Source organism: Oncorhynchus gorbuscha, linkage group LG06 (assembly GCF_021184085.1).
Source record: "Oncorhynchus gorbuscha isolate QuinsamMale2020 ecotype Even-year linkage group LG06, OgorEven_v1.0, whole genome shotgun sequence".
Taxonomy (NCBI): Eukaryota; Metazoa; Chordata; class Actinopteri; order Salmoniformes; family Salmonidae; genus Oncorhynchus; species Oncorhynchus gorbuscha.
Window position 1 is genome coordinate 36,285,159 of NC_060178.1, and position 23,550 is coordinate 36,308,708.

A 23,550-nucleotide genomic window follows, 5' to 3' on the forward strand; every position below is an offset into this window, starting at 1 on the left:
CTAACAGGCACTGGGCTGAGGTGCCTAACAGGCACTGGGCTGAGGTGCAGTGTGCTACCTAACAGGCACTGGGCTGAGGTGCAGTGCACTGGGCTACCTAACAGGCACTGGGCTGAGGTGCAGTGTGCTACCTAACAGGCACTGGGCTGAGGTGCAGTGTGCTACCTAACAGGCACTGGGCTGAGGTGCAGTGTGCTACCTAACAGGCACTGGGCTGAGGTGCAGTGTGCTACCTAACAGGCACTGGGCTGAGGTGCAGTGTGCTACCTAACAGGCACTGGGCTGAGGTGCAGTGTGCTACCTAACAGGCACTGGGCTGAGGTGCAGTGTGCTACCTAACAGGCACTGGGCTGAGGTGCAGTGTGCTACCTAACAGGCACTGGGCTGAGGTGCAGTGTGCTACCTAACAGGCACTGGGCTGAGGTGCAGTGTGCTACCTAACAGGCACTGGGCTGAGGTGCAGTGTGCTACCTAACAGGCACTGGGCTGAGGTGCAGTGTGCAGTGTGCTACCTAACAGGCACTGGGCTGAGGTGCAGTGTGCTACCTAACAGGCACTGGGCTGAGGTGCAGTGTGCTACCTAACAGGCACTGGGCTGAGGTGCAGTGTGCTACCTAACAGGCACTGGGCTGAGGTGCAGTGTGCTACCTAACAGGCACTGGGCTGAGGTGCAGTGTGCTACCTAACAGGCACTGGGCTGGGGTGCAGTGTGCTAGCTAACATGCACTGGGGCTCTGGCAGCAGTCATAATCCCTGCACTGTGCTCCTCTCACGCACCTCTGTGTTCTGGAACATTACACCCTGTGCGTCAGTGTCTCCTTGTCGCTCAGAGCAATGATGACTGACTGTAGTATTCCTCATAGAATGTATACAAAGGCTCTAACCTAGGCATTTGTTACCATTCTAATCCTAGGTGTTTTAGAGGGGTTGGGATAAAGCTGAACACACATTTCGTCTTGTACACTGGACAATATAATCTTATTCCTTTTCTTCTGTTTCCACTAATCTTAGGCGACTGTACACAGCAGACCAACGCATGGGCTTGGCTGGAGAAGGAATCCCTGAGGACTCAGAGTCACCTACTATTATCCTCAATGGTCCCGATGTCGATCTCCACACTGACTCAGGTAAACAGATCAACAGTGTGTGCATCCAAAATGGCTTCCTATTCCCTATTTAGTGCACTACTTTGACCAAAGCCCTATGGGTCCCTCGTTCCATGAGACTCAAAATGATCTGACTTAAAGGGACATGTAAAAAAAAATATTAGAAAAATCTCCTTCATATTCATCATCTCCAGCACCACCCCAACATCAACATACAGTATGTGAAAATGGCTCGTTACTATGTTTTGTGGGGGGGGGGATCAAGGAAGTTAAGTGTTTCCAATGACATCATCAGTGTGCATTATGTGAGTTTTAACCAATTATGAGTAGGGATTGCCTACTAATAGTCTACTAATTGGTTAATGATATCATTGGAAACAGTTATCTTCCTTTACAACAACACATAGAAAAGTGGCATTTTCACATATGTTGATGTTGTGATGGTGATGATGAATATGAAGTTGGAAAAGGGTGAAATTTCCCTTTAACCCTTAATTGCATTTAGTAGCTTGTTGTTGCTACTGGCAATAACAGCCCAGTGCAGATAAGGCAACACAGCTTTATTGACCTTTTTAGGTAAACACTAACGCTACTCATTCTGCATGTTTATTCAGTTTAGCTTTGCTCTCTGTCACACACACACAAACACTCTTTGCGTTTGGTCCAACGGATGGAGTGCACGGCCCTTCTAGTCAGATCTGCCCAGGCCAAAGGACCAGGTTTTTTGGACATACATTCTATTGTCTTATTATTGCCCTCCATTCCTATCCCTTTCAGATAATGCTGTTGTTGTGGAGCCAGCCTCTGGTCTTGGAGCAGACCTGTTGGATCTCTACCAGAGAGGAGAAGGATCTGACATCAGCATCCAAGTAGGGGAGCAGGTCTTCTCCTGTCACAGGTAATCAATCAGCCGATACAATGTATGAAGTCCTTTTTGCATCAGCAGTGGTCACAAAGGGATTTAGTGTAACTTGGCCTAGACACCACAGACCAAACAGAAGCACAGTGGCCAGGAAAAAACTCCCTAGAAGGAAGAAACCTATTAGCACAATAAGGTCTAAAGGTCAATCAATATTTGTGTAGGAGAATGACTATGATTGTTTTGTTTTTATCTCCTACACAAAACCCCGCCTGGGACCTATCAAACCTCTGTACATCTCAATTCCTCTTCTATCTATGCATAATTTGATGCAACTCAGTAGGTTGTAGGTGGCGTTAGTAGGTGTATTATTTTCACAAAGCAGTTATAGTTCATAACACCAGGCCTACATATAGTTCAATCGAGTAAAGGCTTAACTCCATGACAATAGAGACAGAATACAATATGGAATTTTATTGAATAATTTTGGGAAGGCCTTGTCCCCCCCCCCAGCAAGTGGGAGACATAAGGTTTGAGTTGACATATAAATACTCCGCTACATTCATGCTCATATGTTGAAGGAAAGGAAAGTGATTATTGCACGAGTAACCCCATAGATTAATCATTGAGCGTGGTGGAATTGCCTTAGTGTGCCATGCTCATAGGCTGAAGTTAATTGATGAATGACGTTCCGCACACTTGCTTATAGTAAAGGAGGATTAAAGACGTGATGCTATGCTGATGAGGTAACATAAACACTAACACGGATACCTGCTATCCTGCTATGCTAATGAGGTAACATTATAAACGTGCATTATTTCCCTGTAGCGCACAGTAGAATTCAATAGCTATAGTTCATTTTTACAAGTTTTGTTGGAGCTGCTTTTGAAGGTAAAAGTCCAATTGAAAACAGTAGTGGGATTGTTGAGTTTGTTTATTTGGTTACCATAACAACTACTGTAGCTATCTAGTAAACTTGCTAGCTACTTCAGTGGATGTTGAACACATTTCTACCTGCAAATGAACACATTTCTAGGGGCAACTGTGTTCAATTATAGCCATGGTATAAAAGGTATAATCAACTCAGGGCTCTATGCGTTCTCTGTAAAATAATGCAACTCTGTGAAAGGTCAGTTCCACACGTGAATTATTTTCCATAAAAATAACAGCCCATCATTTATTACCCCTTACTCACGAGATAAATGAAGGGATGATCTATTCAGACCAGCCTTACTGATTGAACTTTCGTTACTACATTAACATTCTCTGGCATTTGATTGACTTCCCTGATGCTCAAACTTGATCGATTGTTGGGCAGTTCCTCATGTAATAGTGATACACATGCAAGGCTTTTTGGAAGTGGATTGAGTACAGATACTGCTAATGATATGCTGATACATACTGATGCACTTATTGTACAGGAAGAGTTGGATAATAGCTACTGATCTTGTGTTTTTTTTCATGTATTTGTGCGTCACATGAAATCATGTTAGAACAGTGTTATGCATTTGCATACAGGCGTCACTTTGAAGGGATATTTGCATAGATTGGTTACCATTTTGGCATGCAATCTGAACAGTTGGATTTCAGGCATCAATAAATGGTCACGATTATACATTGACCTTTCAATCAAACATCAATCTGAAAAAGCCCCACAGACCAGCATTTAAACCAATAATGTGCACCAAGCACAACCATCTTTCTGTGTCCAAAAATGTTACTTGATTTATCTTCATGTTTCTGTTATCATTCATTGATTAAAAAAAGTAAGCTGTACAACACAATCACAGTCCTCAAGGCCAGAGGGTTTCACCAAGCCGTTACGCTGTGGTGAGGTCATTCAGTGGTGCAGAGGTAGTGCTAGTACTAAACATGGAGACAGGTTTCTCCCTCCCTGCCTGTGCTCAGGGGATCTACCCAGACAGACAGACAGTGTAATGCAGCTCCTCTTCAGATGAAAGCGGGAAAACCTTTTTTGGTGTTTTTCTAGCGTTCCATGCCGTGTGAGCCTTGACTGCAGTGCAACACTGCTGAATCTGATTAGTATGGTAGCCCAGTGGTGCCTGCCTGCCTTCCGCAGTTCTCTCTCGCTCCCTTCTTCTCTCGATGCCACTCCACTGGGTCTGAGCTGTGATCTACCAATCACTTTCATCCATCCCTCCACCCCCACCCTCCCCCGGCTGGGGGAAGAGAAGCGATATCAAGACTGACTGACACAGACACACACCTACCTCTGCTGAGGGAAGAGAAGATTTATTCCCCTCCTCATGGAGACTGACTGACATTCACAATCTGGAGCCTTTCATTTACAGCAGCAAGACTTCTACAGCTCTTTGTATGAAGTCACTCTTTTGTTCCACATACAGGAGGACTTGTCATGTTCTATACGTTAGGCTGATGGTGCTACTAAAGTTTGGAGTACAACGCTGTACCATCATGACTACCTTTTGTTAAACGACTTTAGTGTCTCCCAATAACCCAATAACACAAGTGTGGCCAATATTCTTAATATACACTGCATGGTCAAAAGTATGTGTCAAAAGTATGTGGACACTTGCTCATCGAATATCTCATTCCAAAATCACGGGCATTAATATAGAGTTGGTCACCCCTTTGCTGCTATAACAGTCTCCACTCTTCTGGGAAGGCTTTCCACTTTCCATTTTGCTCCTTGACGTTTCCACTTCACAATAACAGCACTTAGAGTTGACCAGGGCAGCTCGAGCAGGGCAGATATTTGACAAACTGCCTTGTTGAAAAGTTGGCGTCCTATGATGGTGCCACATTGAAAGTCACTGAGCTCTTCAGTAAGGCCATTCTACTGCCAATGTTTGTCTATGGAGATTGTATGTCTGTGTGCTTGATATTATACACCTGTCAGCAACGGGTGTGGCTGAAATAGTCAAATCCACTCATTTGAAGGGCTGTCCACAAACTTTTGTGTATTTAGTGTATGCAATTTAGCAGGCACTTTTATCCAAAGCAATTTAGTCATGCGTGCATACATTTTCGTATGGGTGGCCCCAGGGAGATGGCAGCCACTGTTTTAAAGAATAGTGACAGTAATCACTTAGAATTGATGGAAATGTGTTGCAATAGCTTCGAGACATTCACGATTCTTTCAGCAGCCTTTTTTACTGTCAATTCTCTCCAGTCACGTCGTCTATTTCTGCTTCTATAATAAGATCTGCTACAGAAGAGGACACCCCTCCTGAAGTGTAGTTAAATGATCACTCTGAGAGAATTATAGCACACTCCAAGTATATGGAATCACAGCATGGCAATGGGGGGGTTAAATAAAGACTATACTATTTACAGTATGTGGGTGTGTGAGAGAGAAAAGCAGAGGGGTTTGACTGTGGAGGGGGGGGGGGGCTTCCTCGTCCATGACAAGATAAGCTAGTGAATAATGGTGACTGTAAAACTGTGGATCCACTCTGATGATTTTCATGAGCTGTCATGATGCTAGAGATGATCTGAAGATCATATTAGATATGCAATGTGCTGCAGGGTCATATGTGCATCTCAGTAGCAGTTGAGCATCATCTTGGTAAAATCATGGGCTTCGCTTCAGAGACTGCAGAATGGTTCTTTGATGTCCAGATCAGTCACTTCTCTGAAGGTCTGTGTGCCAGACACACCGTCACCATGTGTCCCTTCAGGGCCAGCTACACCATCACCACACATACACACGCACGGGCCACACAGCTGAAATTTGACTTGTGTGTGTTTTTGTTTTTAGGGCGGTCCTGTGTGCGCGGTCTCAGTATTTCCGAGCTATGCTGTGTGGGAGTTGGATGGAGAGCTCCAGACAATGCATCACTCTACAGGGGTAGGTCCTGGCACACATACGTACATGCATGCATGCATACATGCATACATACAGTTGAAGTCAGAAGTTTACATACATACACCTTAGCCAAATACATTTAAACTCAGTTTTCTACAATTTCTGACATTTAATCCTTGTAAAAAAGTCCCCGTCTTAGGTCAGTTAGGATCACCACTTTATTTTAAGAATGTGAAATATGAGAATAATAGTAGAGAATTATTTATTTCAGCTTTTATTTATTTCATCACATTCCCAGCGGGTCAGAAGTTTACATGCACTCAATTAGTATTTGGTAGCATTGCCTTTAAATTGTATAACTTGGGTCAAACGTTTCGGGTAGCCTTCCACAAGCTTCCCACAATAAGTTGGGTGAATTTTGGCCCTTTCCTCCTGACAGAGCTGGTGTAACTGAGTCAGGTTTGTAGGGCCCCTTGCTTGCACACGCTTTTTCAGTTCTGCCCACATATTTTCTATTGGTTTGAGGTCAGGGCTTTGTGACGTTCTCTCCAATACCTTGACTTTGATGTCCTTAAGCCATTTTGCCACAACTTTGGAAGTATGCTTTGGGTCATTGTCCATTTGGAAGACCCATTTGCGACCAAGCTTTAGCTTCCTGACTGATGTCCTGAGATATTGCTTCAATATATCCACATATTTCCCTACCTCATGATGCTATCTATTTTGTGAAGTTAAAAAAAATAATAATAATAATAATTTCACCTTTATTTAACCAGGTAGGCTAGTTGAGTTCTCATTTACAACTGCGACCTGGCCAAGATAAAGCATATCGGTGTGAACAGACAACAACACCGAGTTACACATGGAGTAAACAATTAACAGGTCAATAACACAGTAGAAAAAAGAAAAAAAAGAGTCTATATACATTGTGTGCAAAAGGCATGAGGAGGTATGCGAATAATTACAATTTTGCAGATTAACACTGGAGTGATAAATGATCAGATGGTCATGTGCAGGTAGAGCTACTGGTGTGCAAAAGAGCAGAAAAGTAAATCAATAAAAACAGTATGGGGATGAGGTAGGTAAATTGGGTGGGCTATTTACCGATGGACTATGTACAGCTGCAGCGATCGGTTAGCTGCTCAGATAGCAGATGTTTGAAGTTGGTGAGGGAGATATGTCTCCAACTTAAGTGATTTTTGCAATTCGTTCCAGTCACAGGCAGCAGAGAACTGGAAGGAAAGGCGGCCAAATGAGGTGTTGACTTTAGGGATGATCAGTGAGATACACCTGCTGGAGCGCGTGCTACGGGTGGGTGTTGTCATCGTGACCAGTGAACTAAGATAAGGCGGAGCTTTACCTAGCATGGACTTGTAGATGACCTGGAGCCAGTGGGTCTGGCGACGAATATGTAGCGAGGGCCAGCCGACTAGAGCATACAGGTCGCAGTGGTGGGTGGTATAAGGTGCTTTAGTAACAAAACGGAAGGCACTGTGATAAACTGCATCCAGTTTGCTGAGTAGAGTATTGGAAGCTATTTTGTAGATTACATCGACAAAGTCGAGGATCGGTAGGATAGTCAGTTTTACTAGGGTAAGTTTGGCGGTGTGAGTGAAGGAGACTTTGTTGCGGAATAGAAAGCCGACTCTAGATTTGATTTTAGATTTGAGATGTTTGATATGAGTCTGGAAGGAGAGTTTACAGTCTCCAGACACCCAGACACGGAGTCAATCACCACCTTCCGGGGACTTTAAGGAATTATAGATGTCCACTTAAAATATTTTCTATTGTAAAGTGGTTGTTCCACTGGATGTCGTGAAACCATCGCCAGGGTGGTGATGCTAGTTGGTGATGCTAGTTGGGCGTGCGGGTGCAGGCAGCGAACGGTTGAAAAGCATGCATTTTGTTTTACTAGTGTTCTAAGAGCAGTTGGAGGCCACGGAAGGAGTGTTGTATGGCATTGGAGCTCGTTTGGAGGTTAGATAGCACGGTGTCCAAGGAAGGGCCAGAAGTATACAGAATGGTGTCGTCTGCGTAGAGGTGGATCAAGGAATTGCCCGCAGCAAGAGCAACATCATTGATATATACAGAGAAAAGAGTCGGCCCGAGAATTGAACCCTGTGGCACCCCCATAGAGACTGCCAGATGACCGGACAACATGCCCTCCGATTTGGCACACTGAACTCTGTCTGCAAAGTAGTTGGTGAACCAGGCAAGGCAGTCATTAGAAAAACCGAAGCTACTGAGTCTGCCGATAAGAATATGGTGATTGACAGCATCGAAAGCCTTGGCCAGGTCGAGGGAGACGGCTGCACAGTACTGTCTTATTGATGGCGATTATGATATCGTTTAGTACCTTGAGCGTGGCTGAGGTGCACTCGTGACCGGCTCGGAAACCAGATTGCACAGCGGAGAAGGTACTGGGATTGGTGGGATTCAAGATGGTCAGTGATCTGTTTGTTGACTTGGCTTTCGAAGACCTTAGATATGCAGGGCATGATGGATATAGGTCTGTAACAGTTTGGGTCCAGGGTGCCTCCCCCTTTGAAGAGGGGGATGACTGCGGCAGCTTTCCAATCCTTGGGGATCTCAGACGATATGAAAGAGAGGTTGAACAGGCTGGTAATAGGGGTTGCGACAATGGCGGCGGATAGTTTCAGAAATAGAGGGTCCAGATTGTCAAACCCAGCAGATTTGTACGGGTCCAGGTTTTGCAGCTCTTTCAGAACATCTGCTATCTGGATTTGGGTAAAGGAGAAGCTGGGGAGGCTTGGGCGAGTAACATAACTTTTTGGAGTTACAGCTACAGGATGCAAATTTCTGCTTGAAGAAGCTGGCCTTTGCTTTCCTGACTGACTGCGTGTATTGGTTCCTGACTTCCCTGAACAGTTGCATATCGCGGGGACTATTCGATGCTATTGCAGTCCGCCACAGGATGTTTTTGTGCTGGTCGTGCACCAGTGCACCAGTCCCTCCGGCAAGCAAAGCACCCCCACATGATGCTGCCACCCCCATGCTTCATGGTTGGGATGGTGTTCTTCGGCTTGCAAACGTCCCCCCTTTTCATCCAAACATAACGATGGTCGTTATGGCCAAACAGTTCTATTCTTGTTTCAACAGACCAGAGACATATCTCCAAAAAGTACGATCTTTGTCCCCATGTGCAGTTGCAAATCGTAGTCTGTAATTTTTATGGAGCTTTTGGAGCAGTGGCTTCTTCCTTGCTGAGCTGTCTTTCAGGTTATGTCGATATAGGTCTCGTTTTACTGTGGATATAGACACTTATGTACCTGTTTCCTTCATCTTCACAAGGTCCTTTGCTGTTGTTCTGGGATTGATTTGCACTTTTCGCACCAAAGTACGTCCATCTCTAGGAAACAGAACACGTCTACTTCCTGAGCGGTATAATGGCTGTGTGGTCCAATGGTGTTTAAACTTGCGTACTATTATTTGTACAGATGAACGTGGTACCTTCAGGCGTTTGGAAATTCATCCCACGGATGAACCCGACCTGTGGAGACTTCCTGAAATGTTTGACCCAAGTTAATCAATTTAAAGGCAATTCTACCAAATACTAATTGTGTGTATGTAAACTTCTGACCCACTTGGAATGTGATGAAAGAAATAAACTCTGAAAGAAATAATTCTCTCAACTATTATTCTGACATTTCACATTCTTAAAATGAAGTGGTGATCCTAACTGACCTAAGCCAGGGAATTTTTACTAGGATTAAATGTCCGGAATTGTGAAAGCCAAATACATTTAATATCAGTTTAAGGTGTTTGTAAACTTCCGACTTCAACTGTACATACTGGCCAAGGGATGGTTAGGACTGAAGTCCTTCTTCGTCTATAATGTCTATTCGTCGGTAATGTCTACGTCTGCATCCCAAATTGCAGCTTATTCCCTATATGGTGCACTACTTTTGCCAGAAGGTGTGCACTATAAAGTGAATAGGCTGCCATTTGGGACGTAACCTATACCTCCACTCTGGTGTATCAATAACAAGGCTCATTGTCTCCCAACAACAATTGAAGTCTGCTGCCTATCCTATACTGCATTAATAATTCATACTGTGGGTGCTGAGAATATATTAGCCTATATCAGGCTGGCTCTTTATGCAGTTTCATGCACACACCAGGGTTAGTCTCAATTTGAATTGAAAGCAGTCATTTCAGGAAATTATTTGAATTTAACATTCAGAAATGTAAAAATGTTTAAAATAAATTGCTTCTACTTTATTGAGAAGTCATTAAGTGGAATTTACATTTTTTGTATACTATCTGAATTGACTGCAAACAAACCGCTAACTACAGTGTGATTCCACTCACTCAGATAATTTCCAAACCAGGTCATCTACCCTTGTTTTTAAGTCCTCTCTACCCTTGCCGTCAGAGTGGTGTGGCAGCAGAGACAAACGAGGCTGCACTCTCCTAAGGGAGAGTAATGTCACTCGTCTCAGCTTGGCTGATCTGAGAGTAATTGGGGATGACACTCTGTCACCATGCAGGATGGGTGTGCTGAGGCACTGTACTGGAGGACTCTGGGGGAAATACCCCGTAGGCCCTCGCGACAATGTTTTTTAGTGCTGCTCTTCACTTAGAATTGCATTTTATGATAAACATAATTTGGCTCAATAAATGGATGTTTAGATATTATTTATTGAACCATTATTTTTAGTTTAGTAAGATAAAATCAGTTTTGCAAGAGACACTTGTACCATTTCTTCACGCTTATAGCTTGAATTAAAAGCCTACAGCACCCCAGATCAGACGGCAGATCAGACAGTAGATTTGAAGTGGGATGATGGTTCTACTTTGCCTACAGAGGTAACGACACTGTTGTTATTTTCAGTCTGGGTCCAGATGAGATGGAGATTCTCCTACAGTTCATGTATGGTGCCATAATAGACCTACCACCTAGAGCCAGTGCCAGGTATGTACCTTAAACAATGTGAAGTTGTATCCAAACATACTGTCAGGTAGACATATACAGTGCATTCTGGAAGTATTCAGACCCTTTCCCTTTTTCAACTTTTTGTTACGTTTCAGCCATGTTCTAAAATGTATTAAATACATTTTTTTTACTCATCAAACTACTCACAATACCCCATAATGACAACTTATTTACATAAGTATTCAGAACCTTTGCAATGAGACTTGAAATTGAGTTTAGGTGCATCCCGTTTCCATTGATCATCCTTGAGATGTTTCTACTTGATTGGAGTCGACCTATGGTAAATTCAATTGATTGGACATGATTTGGAAAGGCACACACCCGTCTATATAAGTTGACAGTGCATGTCAGATGAAAAACCAAGCCATGAGATCAAAGGAATTATTTGTAGAGCTCCGAGACAGGATTGTGTTGAGACGAAGATCTGGGGAAGGGTACTAAAAAATGTCTGCAGCATTGAAGGTCCCCAAGAACACAATGGTCTCCATCATTCTTAAATGGAAGAAATTTGGAACCACCAAGACTCTTCTTAGAGCTGGCCGCCCGGCCAAACTGAACAATCGGGGGAGAAGGGCCTTGGTCAACAACCCGATGGTCACTCTGAATGGGAGAAACTCCCCAAATACAGGTGTGCAAAGCTTGTAGCATCATACCCAAGAAGACTCAAGGCTGTAATTACTGCCAAAGGTTCTTCTACAAAGTAAAGGGTCTGAATACTTATGTAAATGTGATAGTTTGTCATTATGGAGGTATTGTGTGTAGATTGATGAGCGTGAAAAAAACAATTTAATACATTTTAGGATAGGGCTGCAACGTAACAAAATGTGAAAAAAGACAAGGTGTTGAAATATTTTCTGAATGCACTGTATACGTCTTACACACTTTGTTTGCATCGCATATATCTCTCTGAATTAAATTGAAAGGTTTTGAAAATCAGGTTAAAAATAATGTTTACCATTTTGTTAATTTGGTATGAAAATAACATTTCTTTAAAATGAATCTGTAATCGAAGGTTAATCAAAATGATCACCACTGTACATGGTTCTCCCTTTTATTGCAACTTTTACCACTATGTTTCAGTACTGATCCATTTAGTGGGGTGATAAAGAATTCAGTTAAATATTTCAAATAATCTTGATTATTCTCTGTAAAATGTTCAATGTTGATTGCATGAATCTGAAACTTCATTGATTGAAGTATTTGTGCATCTAATTAATTATGTTGTTAGATGTTTAAATTATCACGTTTCCTTTCTTTATTTTGGCAAAATACCACGCGTTTCCGTGTCAATCATAGAGAGAAATAGAGGACTGTAGATGGAAATTACTCGTTTTGGTATAGACATTGCTATTAAGGGTTTCCACCATTTAAAAGTAGTCCAAGTGGGTGTGGTTTCCTATGGGTTGGGAGTGATCAGCCAATTATCAGAGAGCATTATCTTCTTCAAATTGGCAGGGTTCATATGGTTATGAAAATACAAAAATTGTGTTTTCCTGGCCTGGAAAAGTTTTGGAAAATGATAATATCCTGAAAGTTTTTGGAAAAGTAATGGAAATGTATTTAGTCATTTCTGTTAATAATATCACTTATTTAGGCACCGCTTTTAGATATTTTATCAATCAAATAAAAATCAGCCAGGATCGGAATGACACAAGCACGTCTGTGTTTGTGCGTATCACATGCATGTGTGTGAGACATGTGTGCCGTTGCTCAAGGAGGGAGAGACAGTTGGACGTTGCAGCTGCAGGTAGGCATGGCCTATAAAATATGATTGACGATAGACTAATAATTAGTTAGCCAATTCAAAACATATCTTGTACCCTCTCGTTTACCTATTATTAGCATGTATTAATGTTTTCGTTATGTCCCAAAAACATACCACATTACGCATACTTTTTACATCGAGATGCCGCCAATTGTTGGTCATGGAAATTTGGTGAAAAGTCATGGAGAAGTTATGAAATTCCCATCTGTCAAAATGTGTGTTAACCCTGAATTGGGTTGCATATGGTTTGTAAACCAAAGACTAAAATAATATCCAGGAGCCAAGACCATGTTTATACCAGGACATTGGTCCCAAGATCCAGACCCAGTGAGTTGAGACCATGACCAAGGGCCCTTTCTTAAATTGTAAGAAACTCAAGTGGAGTAAACTCGAGTACAGTTCAGTAGAGTACAGTATAATAGAGTAGGGTATAGTAGATAACCGAACAGTAGAATAGGGTACAGTAGAGCACATTATAGAAAGTGTTTGGGCTGTTGGAGGGTTGCAAGCCCCCCTGCTGTCTATGCATCTCAATACTCTACACTTTTTCCTGAAGTGTGCACTTTTCCACTACCCACATGGTGGTCCACTGTAGGTCAGTTGGTAGAGCATAGCACATGCAACTTTAAATTGAAGGTAGCCTCAATGGCTGTCACAAACTCCATAATGGCACATATACAAAAGATGAGATCTCTTTATATATCTCTATGGTGTCAATTGTTTCAGTTGTGACTGTTTCGGTTTGGAAAAAAATGTTTTACTTATCACCATAGCTAACATATGGCTTGCTATATCTTTCATTTGGACAGATGTACAGTGCATTCGTAACGTATTCAGACCCCTTGACTTTTTTCCTTTTTTTTGCGTTACAGCCTTATTCTAAAATTGATTAAATTGTTTTCCCCCCTCATCAATCTACAAACAATACCTCATAATGGTAAATCAAAAGCAGTTTTTTTGAAATTTTTGCTAATTTATATAGAAAAAAGATGTATTATTGTATTTACATATGTATTCATACCCTTTACTGAGTACTTTGTTCATGCACCTTTTGCATCGATTACAGCCTCTAGTCTTGGGTATGACGCTACAAGCTTTTCATCAAGGATCTCTCTGTACTTTGCTCTGTTCATCTTTGCCTCGATCCTGACTAGTCTCCCAGTCCCTGCTGCTGAAAAACATCCTATCCTCACAGCATGATGCTGCCACCGCCATGCTTCATCGTAGGGTTGGTACCAGGTTTCCTCCAGACGTGACGCTTGGCATTCAGGCCAAATAATTCAAACATGGTTTCATCATATCAGAGAATCTTGTTTCTCATGGTCTGAGAGTCCTTTATGTGCCTTTTGGCATACTCCAAGCGGGCTGTCATTTACCTTTTACTGAGGAGTGGCTTCCGTCTGGTCACTCTACCATAAAGACCTGATTGGTGAGGTTCTGCAGAGATGGTTGTCTTTCTGGGAGGTTCTCCAATCTCCACAGAGGAACTCTGGAGCTCTGTCAGAGTGACCATCGAGTTCTTGGGCACCTCCCTGACCAAGGACTTGTAGAGCCTTGTCAATCTCTAGGAAGAGTCTTGGTGGTTCCAAACTTCCATTTAAGAATGATGGAGGCCACTGTGTTCTTGGTGACCTTCAAAGCTGCAGACATTTTTAAGTACCCTTCCTCAGATATGTGCCTTTGACACAATCCTGTCTTAGAACTCTATGGACAATTCCTTCTACCTCATGGCTTGGTTTTTGCTCTGACATGGACTGTCAACTGTCGGATCTTCTATAGACAGGTGTGTACCTTTGCAAATCATGTCCAATCAATTGAATTTACCACAACTGGACTCCAAGTTGTAGAAACATCTCAAGGATGATCAATGGAAACCAGATGCACCTGAGCTCAATTTTGAGTTTTGTAGCAATGAGTCTGAATACTTATGTCATTTCTTTGTCCTTTTTAGGATATTGTGTATATTGGTATTTATTTTTATATTTAATCCATTTTAGAATAAGGCTGTAATGTAACAAAATGTGGAAAAAGTGAAGGGGTCTGAATATTTTCCTAATGCACTGTACATCCCAGAAAACATATATTTTAGTCTCAACCACACTTTGCATGCACACAGCCATGCAATCTCCATAGACAAACACTGGCAGTAGAATGGCCCGTACTGAAGAGTGACTTTCAGTGACTTTCAATGAGGCACTGTCATAGCGATGCCACCTTGCCAACATTTCTGCCCTGTTAGATCTGCCCTGATCAACTGCAAGTGCTGTTATTGTAAAGTGGAAACATCTAAGGCGCAACAATGGTTCAGCTGTGAAGTGGTAGACCACACAAGCTCACAGAACTGGATCTGTCCTCAGTTGCAACACTCACTACCATGTTCCAAACAGCCTCTGGAAGCATCTGTTCGTCGGGAGCTTCATTAAATGGGTTTCCATGGCCGAGCAGCCCCAGACAAGCCTAAGATCCCAATGCTGGAGTGGTGTAACGCTTGCCCCCCCCCCCCCCCCCATTGGACTCAAGAGCACTGGGAACGTGTTCTCTGGAGTGATGAATCACGCTTCACCATCTGGCAGTCCGACGAACAAATATGGGTTTGGCGGTTGCCAGAAGAACGCTAGCAAAATTCCCTGGCTTAGGTCAGTTAGGATCACCACTTTATTTTAATAATGTGAAATGTCAGAATAATAGTGATTTATTTAAGCTTTTATTTCTTTCATCACATTCCCAGCAGGTCAGAAGTTTACATACACTCATTTAGTATTTGGTAGCATTGCCTTTAAATTGTATAACTTTGGTCAAACGTTTTGGGTTGCCTTCCACAAGCTTGCCATAATAAGTTGGGTGAATTTTGTCCCTTTCCTCCTGACAGAGCTGGTGTAACTGATTCAGATTTGTAGCCCTCCTTGCTCACACACGCTTTTTCAGTTCTGCCCACAAATTTGCGATTGAGGTCAGGGCTTTCTGATGGTCACTCCAATACCTTGACTTTGTTGTCCTTGAGCCATTTTGCCACAACTTTGGAAGTATGCTTGGGGTCATTGTCCATTTGGAAGACCCATTTGCGACCAAGCTTTAGCTTCATAACTGATGTCTTGAGATATTGCTTCAATATATCCACATAATTTCCGTTCCTCATGATGCCATCTATTTTGTGAAGTGCACCAGTCCCTCCTTCAGCAAAGCACCCCCACAACATGATGGTGCCACCCCCGTGCTTCGGATGGTGTTCTTTGGCTTGCAAGCCCCTTTTCCTCCAAACATAACAATTGTAATTATAGCCAAACAGTTATATCCTTGTCTTATCAGACCAGAGACATTTCTCCAAAAAGTACAATCTTTGTCCCCATGTGCAGTTGCAAACCGTCGTCTGTCTTTTTTTATGGCAGTTTTGGAGCTGTGGCTTCTTCCTTGCTGAGCGGCCTTTCAGGTTATGTCGATATAGGACTCGTTTTACTGTGGATATAGATACTTATGTACCTGTTTCCTCCATCTTCACAAGGTCCTTTGCTGTTGTTCTGGGATTGATTTGCACTTTTTGCACCAAAGTACATTCATCTCTAGGAGACAGAACGCGTCTCCTTCCTGAGCAGTATGACTGCTGCGCGGTCCCATGGTGTTTATACTTGTGTACTATTATTTGTACAGATGAACATGGTACCTTCAGGCGTTTGGAAATTGCTCCCAAGGATGAACCAGACTTGTGGAGGTCTACAATTGTTTCTTTTTAGGTCTTGGCTGATTTCTTTTGATTTTCCCATGATGTCATGCAAAGAGGCACTGAGTTTGAAGGTAGGCCTTGAAATACATCCACAGGTACACCTCCAATTGACTCAAATTATGTAAATTAGCCTATCGCAAGCTTCTAAATCCATGACATAATTTCTGGTATTTTCCAGAATGTTTAAAGGCACAGTCAATTTAGTGTATGTACATTTCTGACCTACTGGAATTGTGATACAGTGAATTATAAGTGAAATAATCTGTCTGTGAACAATTGTTGGAAAAATTACTTGTCATGCACAGAGTAGATCCCACTTGCCAAAACTATAGTTTGTTAACAAGAAATTTGTGGAGTGGTTGAAAAACTAGTTTTAATGACTCCAACCTAAGTGTATGTAAACTTCTGACTTCAACTGTATATTAGATGTTCGGTAGTGACACTTCTTAAAATGACATTAAGATTTAGCAACTTTCTTACTAATTTTCTTCATAATGTTTAGACATACAGACTAGTGACATTGTGCCATATTGGAGAGGAGTGCAATCCCATCACCTGGTAATATTTGTAGGGTTGTGGCTTATGGCACATTCATTTGACATTTATTTTATAATGTCTGTTTTGATAGTGACATCAAAAGTTGGGGACAGCATTTTCAGAGAAAGATGTTTTTTAAAATAAATCAACTAATTATTAGATCAGTGTCTTTCAATGTGATAATAGAACAAATATATGTTCTATTGAAATAATAGTTAGAAAAGTGACAATCATGAATTGCTTTATTTTTAAACATGACGTTTAGCAGTCAGGGTTTGGGACAGCCACCTCTCATTAGAAATAGGTGTATAAACAATGACTTTCTACTTTACTAATTTAACAATATGTTTGTCTTAGATTATTTTGGGGTGGGATAGCAATTTACACCACCACCTCTGTGGAATAACCCATATACATATAGAATAGAAAATAATTCATCCATCAGAAGCAAAAATGAATATCCCCAACTAGTAAAGGTACATTTCCTGAGGTCAGTGTGTTAGCTTGCTTCAGTTGTCTTAAGTGTTTTTAATAATAGTTGATTTCTTCAGTACTTACTATAGGGCTTGATGGTGAACCTACATGTATAGCACCAGAACCACAACACCACCCTACCTGTCCCTCTCTCCCAGTTAAAACCACAACACCACCACATCTGTCCCTCTCTCCCAGTTGGAACCATAACACCACCACACCTGTCCCTCTCTCCCAGTTAGAACCACAACACCACCTCACCTGTCCCTCTCTCCCAGTTAGAACCACAACACCACCCTACCTGTCCCTCTCTCCCAGTTAGAACCACAACACCACCCCTACCTGTCCCTCTCTCCCAGTTAGAACCACAACACCACCCTACCTAATATATAATAATAATAATAATATAATAATAATAATAATAATAATAATAATATAATAATAATAATAATAATAATAATAATAACTGTCCCTCTCTCCCAGTTAGAACCACAATACCACCACACCTGTCCCTCTCTCCCAGTTAGAACCACACCACCTCACCTGTCCCTCTCTCCCAGTTAGAACCACACCACCACACCTGTCCCTCTCTCCCAGTTACAACCACAACACCACCTCACCTCTCACTCTCTCCCAGTTAGAACCACAACACCACAACACCTGTCCCTCTCTCCCAGTTAGAACCACAACACCACAACACCTCTCCCTCTCTTTGTCAGAACCACAACCCAACCTCACCCAGCCCTCTCTCCCAAGCAGAAGCGCAACACCACCTCGCCCCTGTCTCCGTCAGAACCACAACAACACTTCACCCAGCCATCTCTCCTGTCTCCCAGTCAGAACCACAACCTCACCCAGCCTACTCTCCCAGTCAGAACCACAACACCACCTCAACCGGCCCTCTCGCCTCTCTCCTCTCTCCCAGTCAGGTGGTGTTGGCAGCAGACATGTTGGGTCTGGAGGGACTGAAGGACGTGGTGGAGATGGTGCTGACCAGAGACTACTGCCGCTTCTTCCCCAAGGTAGGTTTCTGAATGTGAGGGAAAACGTCTGACATGTCTGTTTGGCAGACCAATTTAGCCGACTTGTTTTTGTCTTAATGTCTTAATGCAGTATTGTGTGATGCACGCAAACACACACACACACAAAATCAAATGTTATTGTCACATACACACGATAGGTGTTGTTTTACAGGGTCAGCCATAGTAATACGACACCCTGGAACAAATTAGGGTTAAGTGCCTTAGTCAAGGCACTAAGACACACCTACAGATTTTTCACCTTGACCGCTTGGGTATTCGAACCAGCAACTTTTCAGTTACTGGCCCAACTCTCGAACTGCTTGGCTACCTGCCGCCAAACACACGCACACATACACAATAACATTTTTTTTCTTTCTATTTTTACATGGCTCTCTTGTGGAGTGTTTTAGCTCTTCCTTACCATTGCAGTGCTTCTCTGATCTGCCCTCGCTTGGTCCCAGATCTGTTTGTGCTTTCTTGCCACATTTCATAGGAGTTGCCTATACAGCTAAAACAGATCTGGGACCAGCCTAGATCAGTGCTACATCTCCAGAGAGCTTGCTGTAGTCTCATACCAGTCTGCGTCAGGAGGAAAGCCATGTTTAAGAACACATTTAGCTGTTTTGGTACTGTTTTGTATCTCACGGGCATTCCTGCACCCTTAAACAATGTCCCGCTGTGTTCCGGTTCTCTGAACAGCCTCTGTTTCATTACTCTTACCTCATCATGTGCCCAGATACAGTTCATATGGGGTGTTCCGTTCTGCCCACTGCGACAGGCAGCTTCACTTTACCCCGCAGCAGGCACAGAGAGAACTCTCTTTTTGATCTATTTTCACTCCTTACAATAATATTCCTGTGACCAGTGTACGACGTTACTCTATCAGTGTAGATATGTTTTTGTACCTTAGTTTATTAAGGCTTTTATTCGAGATCCTTCACTTGCAAGTACCTTTATAATCCATGTCCAATTGAAAAGACGGCTTATCATTAAAAGTCCCGTCATTTAGACATGTTTGTTTTCCCTTTTATTCTTACTGCAGCCTATAGATGGGGTTCAGAAAACCATCCTCGAGTGCCTCTCCCTCACCCACACCCTTGGACTCCAGAGCCTGCACAGCTTGTGTATGAGGTGAGTGTGTGTGTGTGTGTGTATGGAGCATTTTAGAGTGTATTTCTATGGGACATTATATTTTAGTTAGGTGCTGTCAGTTTGACATATTTTTATCAACGAGGTTTGTGTCAATTCCATTGCAATTCAGTCACTTCAGGAAGTAAATTGATTGGGAAAATGAATAAAAATTGACCCCAAGCCTGTTTATCACCTTCAACATCTGTAGTTGTATAAGAAGGGTTTGGCTTAATCTGCATAATCCAGAGCACAATAGATGGAGGAACAGGGTCAACATAAGGTCACCATGTTATATAGGTCACAATCTATGTAATAGCTGTCCAAAAGTCTCTGAAAACCTAACTTAAATTGCACTAATGCCAGAAACAGTCACCCCTCAGGCAGTGGTATGAATAATTATGGCCTTGATAGTGTTTAAGTCTGGTCATTCAGGGCTAACTCTGACATCACCATCTGTGTGTAGATTCCATCTGGCAGTAAGATACAGACATAAAACAACTAAAATGTGGTGCGTGGGCTGAGCCGTGCTGCCTGCCTTCTGCTCTGCTGAGGGGAAAGCTTTTGATGAGTTGTGTGTGTTAGGGGTGTGACGTTTTAAACTAATTTGGGATCGTTAACATTGCAAAAAACAAATACAACTAAACCGAAACTCCCACTTTTCTATTAAATGTTTTGATATCACAGTGCAGTTATCACAAAATTACCAATCATCAACCAAAAGGCAAAGTTTTTTTTTTTTAAATATCTAATATAACAATGCTGTAAGTAGGAGGAGATATGCAAGCTTTTACATTTTACTGGACAAAAATAGAAATGCAACATGCAAACTTTTTCAAAGGTTTTTATTTAGTTACAGTTGATAGAAGGAAATCAGTCAATTTAAATAAATGTATTAGGCCCTTATCTATAGATTTCACGTGACAGGGAATACAGATATGCGTCTGTTGGTCACAGATACCTTAAAAAAAGGGTAAGGGCTTGGATCAGAAAACCAGTCCGTATCTGGTGTGACCACCATTTGCCTCATGCAGCATGACACATCACCTTCGCAGTTAATCGGGATGTTGATTGCGGCCTGTGGAATGTTGTTCCACTCCTCTTCAACGGCTATGTGAAGTTGCTGGGTATCGGCAGGAACTGGAAAACGCTGTCATACACGTTGATCCAGAGCATCCCAAACATGCTTAATGGGTGTCATGTCTGGTGAATATGCAGGCCATGGAAGAACTGGGACATTTTCAGCTTCCAGGAATTGTATACAGATCCTTGCGACATGGGGCTGTGCATTATCATGCTGAAACATGAGATGATGGTGACTGAAGAATAGCACGACAATGGGCCTCAGGATCTCGTCACGGTATAAAGCGCTCTGCACGACATTGTTGTTAAGTTGGAAAAATGTCAGAGGGCGACTTGGAGGCGACAGCAGCTAAGTCTTGTATGGCAATACTTTGACAAGGTAATGAAGTTAAACTTTTGCAAGGTGGAATTGAGCTACAGCGGCAATACAGGTCCAATGCGAAAAGAGTGGCACTGTGAGGCCCAAACCATTGCTGGCAGCAGTGTGATGAGGGACAGAGTGAGGAAATCACAGCTCTGACTACAGAAATGGTTGCCGTTGTCATGCAGCCATTGTCAAAGGTATAGAATGGTGGCTTCAATGCCCTGATGGCATATCTAGAACCAGACTACAAAATCCCATCTCCAAAAAAAAAGGGATGGCCCGGGTGGAGAAATTGTACAATGATTGCTCTGCAAGTACAAAGCGCAAGCTCTCAAACAATCAGACTTGCATCACTGCTACGAGCCATCACATTGATGAGAAGTCGGACATGAAGTACGTACTGACAATTGAGAACATGAAGGATAAGCACACAACAGAGAACCTAAAACAGCATTAATACCATTGTTGCTGAGTGGGTGGGGGACAGCAGTAAGGTGAGCGCTGTCTGTTAGGGTTTTCTCTTGTTACCACAGCCACAAAGTCTAGATTGGCTATGTAAAAATTAATGAAAACAAACATATATATTTTGTCTTAATTTAATGTTAGGCATAAGGTTAGAAGTGTAGTTAAGGTTATTGTTAGGGTTAAAATCACATTTTAAGTATAGAAATTGTAGAAATAGGCGGGCTTTATGAATTTGTGGCTGAAGTAACTAGTGACGACTGGTAGGGACGTAGCCAGGACTGTGGTAGATTGAACTGCATTGCCTCCTAGTGGTCATATGCAGAACCATATCTGGATTGTGAATTCACGTCATTTTATTTTTATTGATTTCTTTAACGTTTAAACTATTAATAAATGTCAGTTTAAACATTAAGATTCTATTTACATTTGTCACGTCCCTTGTGTGTATGATAGTAATGCGAGCTGAACTGTGTTTATAGCCCTGGGGTGCTGCAATTCACATCCCTCAGGCCTCTGGAGCTAGCCAACCATCTCTGGCCACTACCCTGAGGGCCTGAGGCTGGGACTGAGAAAATGGGACTGAGCAACTAAGATGGCACATCATTCAGTTTCGCAACGACACTGGATCTCCTCACTTCTCTCAGTGCCGCTGCCTTAACTAAAAGTTGTTTTATATTCCTAGGATGTGTCTCAAATGGCAACCTATTCCTTATAGTGCAGTACTATGACCCTGGTCAAAAGAAGTGCATGATAAAGGGAATAGGGTACCATTTGGAACGCGGCCACACATTGCCTGGGAAATTTGGGGCAGCAGGATATTGATATGTAATTGGGAGCTGTGCCATGTTTTTGGACACTTCTGGCTTCAGTTCCTTCCTAGCACCAGGACCAGTGAGGTTAATGAATGAGTCCCAAATGGCATTCGATTCGCTATATAATGCACTATGGGCTCTGGTCAAAAGTAGTGCACTATAGGGAATAACGTGCCATTTGGGACTCCTGCCTGTGTCTTATATAGAGTTTGGCAGCTCTCTCTGTGTGATGTCAGGCTGTATAAGTGGTTTGGGTCACGGACCTGACCCGTTTTACTGATGCAAATCACATGCTCTCTCACTGAGTCCCACAATCTCATTAATCCCCACTCACCCAGACCTTCAGCACACTGAACATCATCACACACTGAACATCATCACACACTGAACATCATCACACACTGAACATCATCACACACTGAACATAATCACACACCGTGCACAGTCACGCTGAGCCTGGCTGGATACTCTGTGGATAGTTACTGTATATCAGTGGTTTAGCAAGTACCTAGGCTTGGTCTTGTGCTTAGGGCTGCTGCTTACAGCACATGTATGACCCCCCCGCCTGTGTGGCATCAAATCCCCGCTCCACCCAACTCAATATTTTCTCCCCTTCGTTCATACCCGTTTCTATAAAAACACAATTCAAAGGTGTTTAACACGCAATATGTCAGAATATGTACTGAAGTGACAGGCTCTCGAACACTCGTTTGTACTGTGTGTTACAGGTGGGTGGCTGAACACTATGTGAAGAGCTGGTCAGAGAGACACTTTGCTCTGTTGCCTTGTGAGGTCCAGAGAGCCTGTCTAAATGCTGTGACTGGAGCCATGGTGGGTTATACACACACTCACAAGTCTACACACACACACCCCAACTTCCTCACCTCAATTTCCATAGTCCTTCATTGCAGGCGTGTTCAGGAGTCCAGTATGGATACAGACAGATGTAGCAGGGTAATCCAGATTTAAAAGCATTGGATTGGTCTAGTTTTGGCTGTAAGGATTCCATGACAGGGAGTGTGCAAGTGCACAAAAGGGTAGAGAATTGGGACACAGCCCGTGTCTTTCCCTCGCCTCCCCTGGGTACACCACTCTGGAGCTCAGCCTACTACTACTTCTACTGCTGCTGAGGAGGGCCTGCCTGCTGCCAAAATGTGTTGCATAATTTGGGTTTCCCCCTGCATAGATAGCCAAGTGCAGTTTCGGAAGGAACAACTGTGGTGGGACACAGTAGAGTTGATCAAAGGTGTAAATGTCTTAACAACTGTTAAAGACTGTAAATGTGTGTTTTGTTGTCCATAATATAATTAATTGTGAATTATGAATGATGAGATGCACGGTGTTTCACAAACTATTTGTATGTGCTGAGAAATGGCTCTACGATAACAGGTCACATAAGAGCCGTAATAACTTGTTACACAGACTGTGAATGATCAATTATGAGATAGTTGGTGAAACACTTTGTATGTG

General features: G+C 42.6%; 1 protein-coding gene across 8 annotated transcripts in view; it reads left to right on the forward strand.

Moving 5' to 3' along the window:
• The window catches only part of LOC124037895 (AP2-interacting clathrin-endocytosis protein-like), a 45,434-nt gene that overhangs the window by 6,159 nt on the left and 15,725 nt on the right, over positions 1–23,550 (forward strand). For all 8 annotated transcript variants that reach the window (XM_046353113.1, XM_046353116.1, XM_046353112.1 and 5 more), the window contains 7 exons: positions 1,012–1,127; positions 1,884–2,004; positions 5,708–5,797; positions 10,611–10,691; positions 18,132–18,228; positions 19,271–19,359; positions 22,809–22,911. In XM_046353113.1, the coding sequence (XP_046209069.1) occupies positions 1,012–1,127; positions 1,884–2,004; positions 5,708–5,797; positions 10,611–10,691; positions 18,132–18,228; positions 19,271–19,359; positions 22,809–22,911 (697 nt within the window). The remainder of the gene's footprint in view (positions 1–1,011; positions 1,128–1,883; positions 2,005–5,707; positions 5,798–10,610; positions 10,692–18,131; positions 18,229–19,270; positions 19,360–22,808; positions 22,912–23,550) is intronic.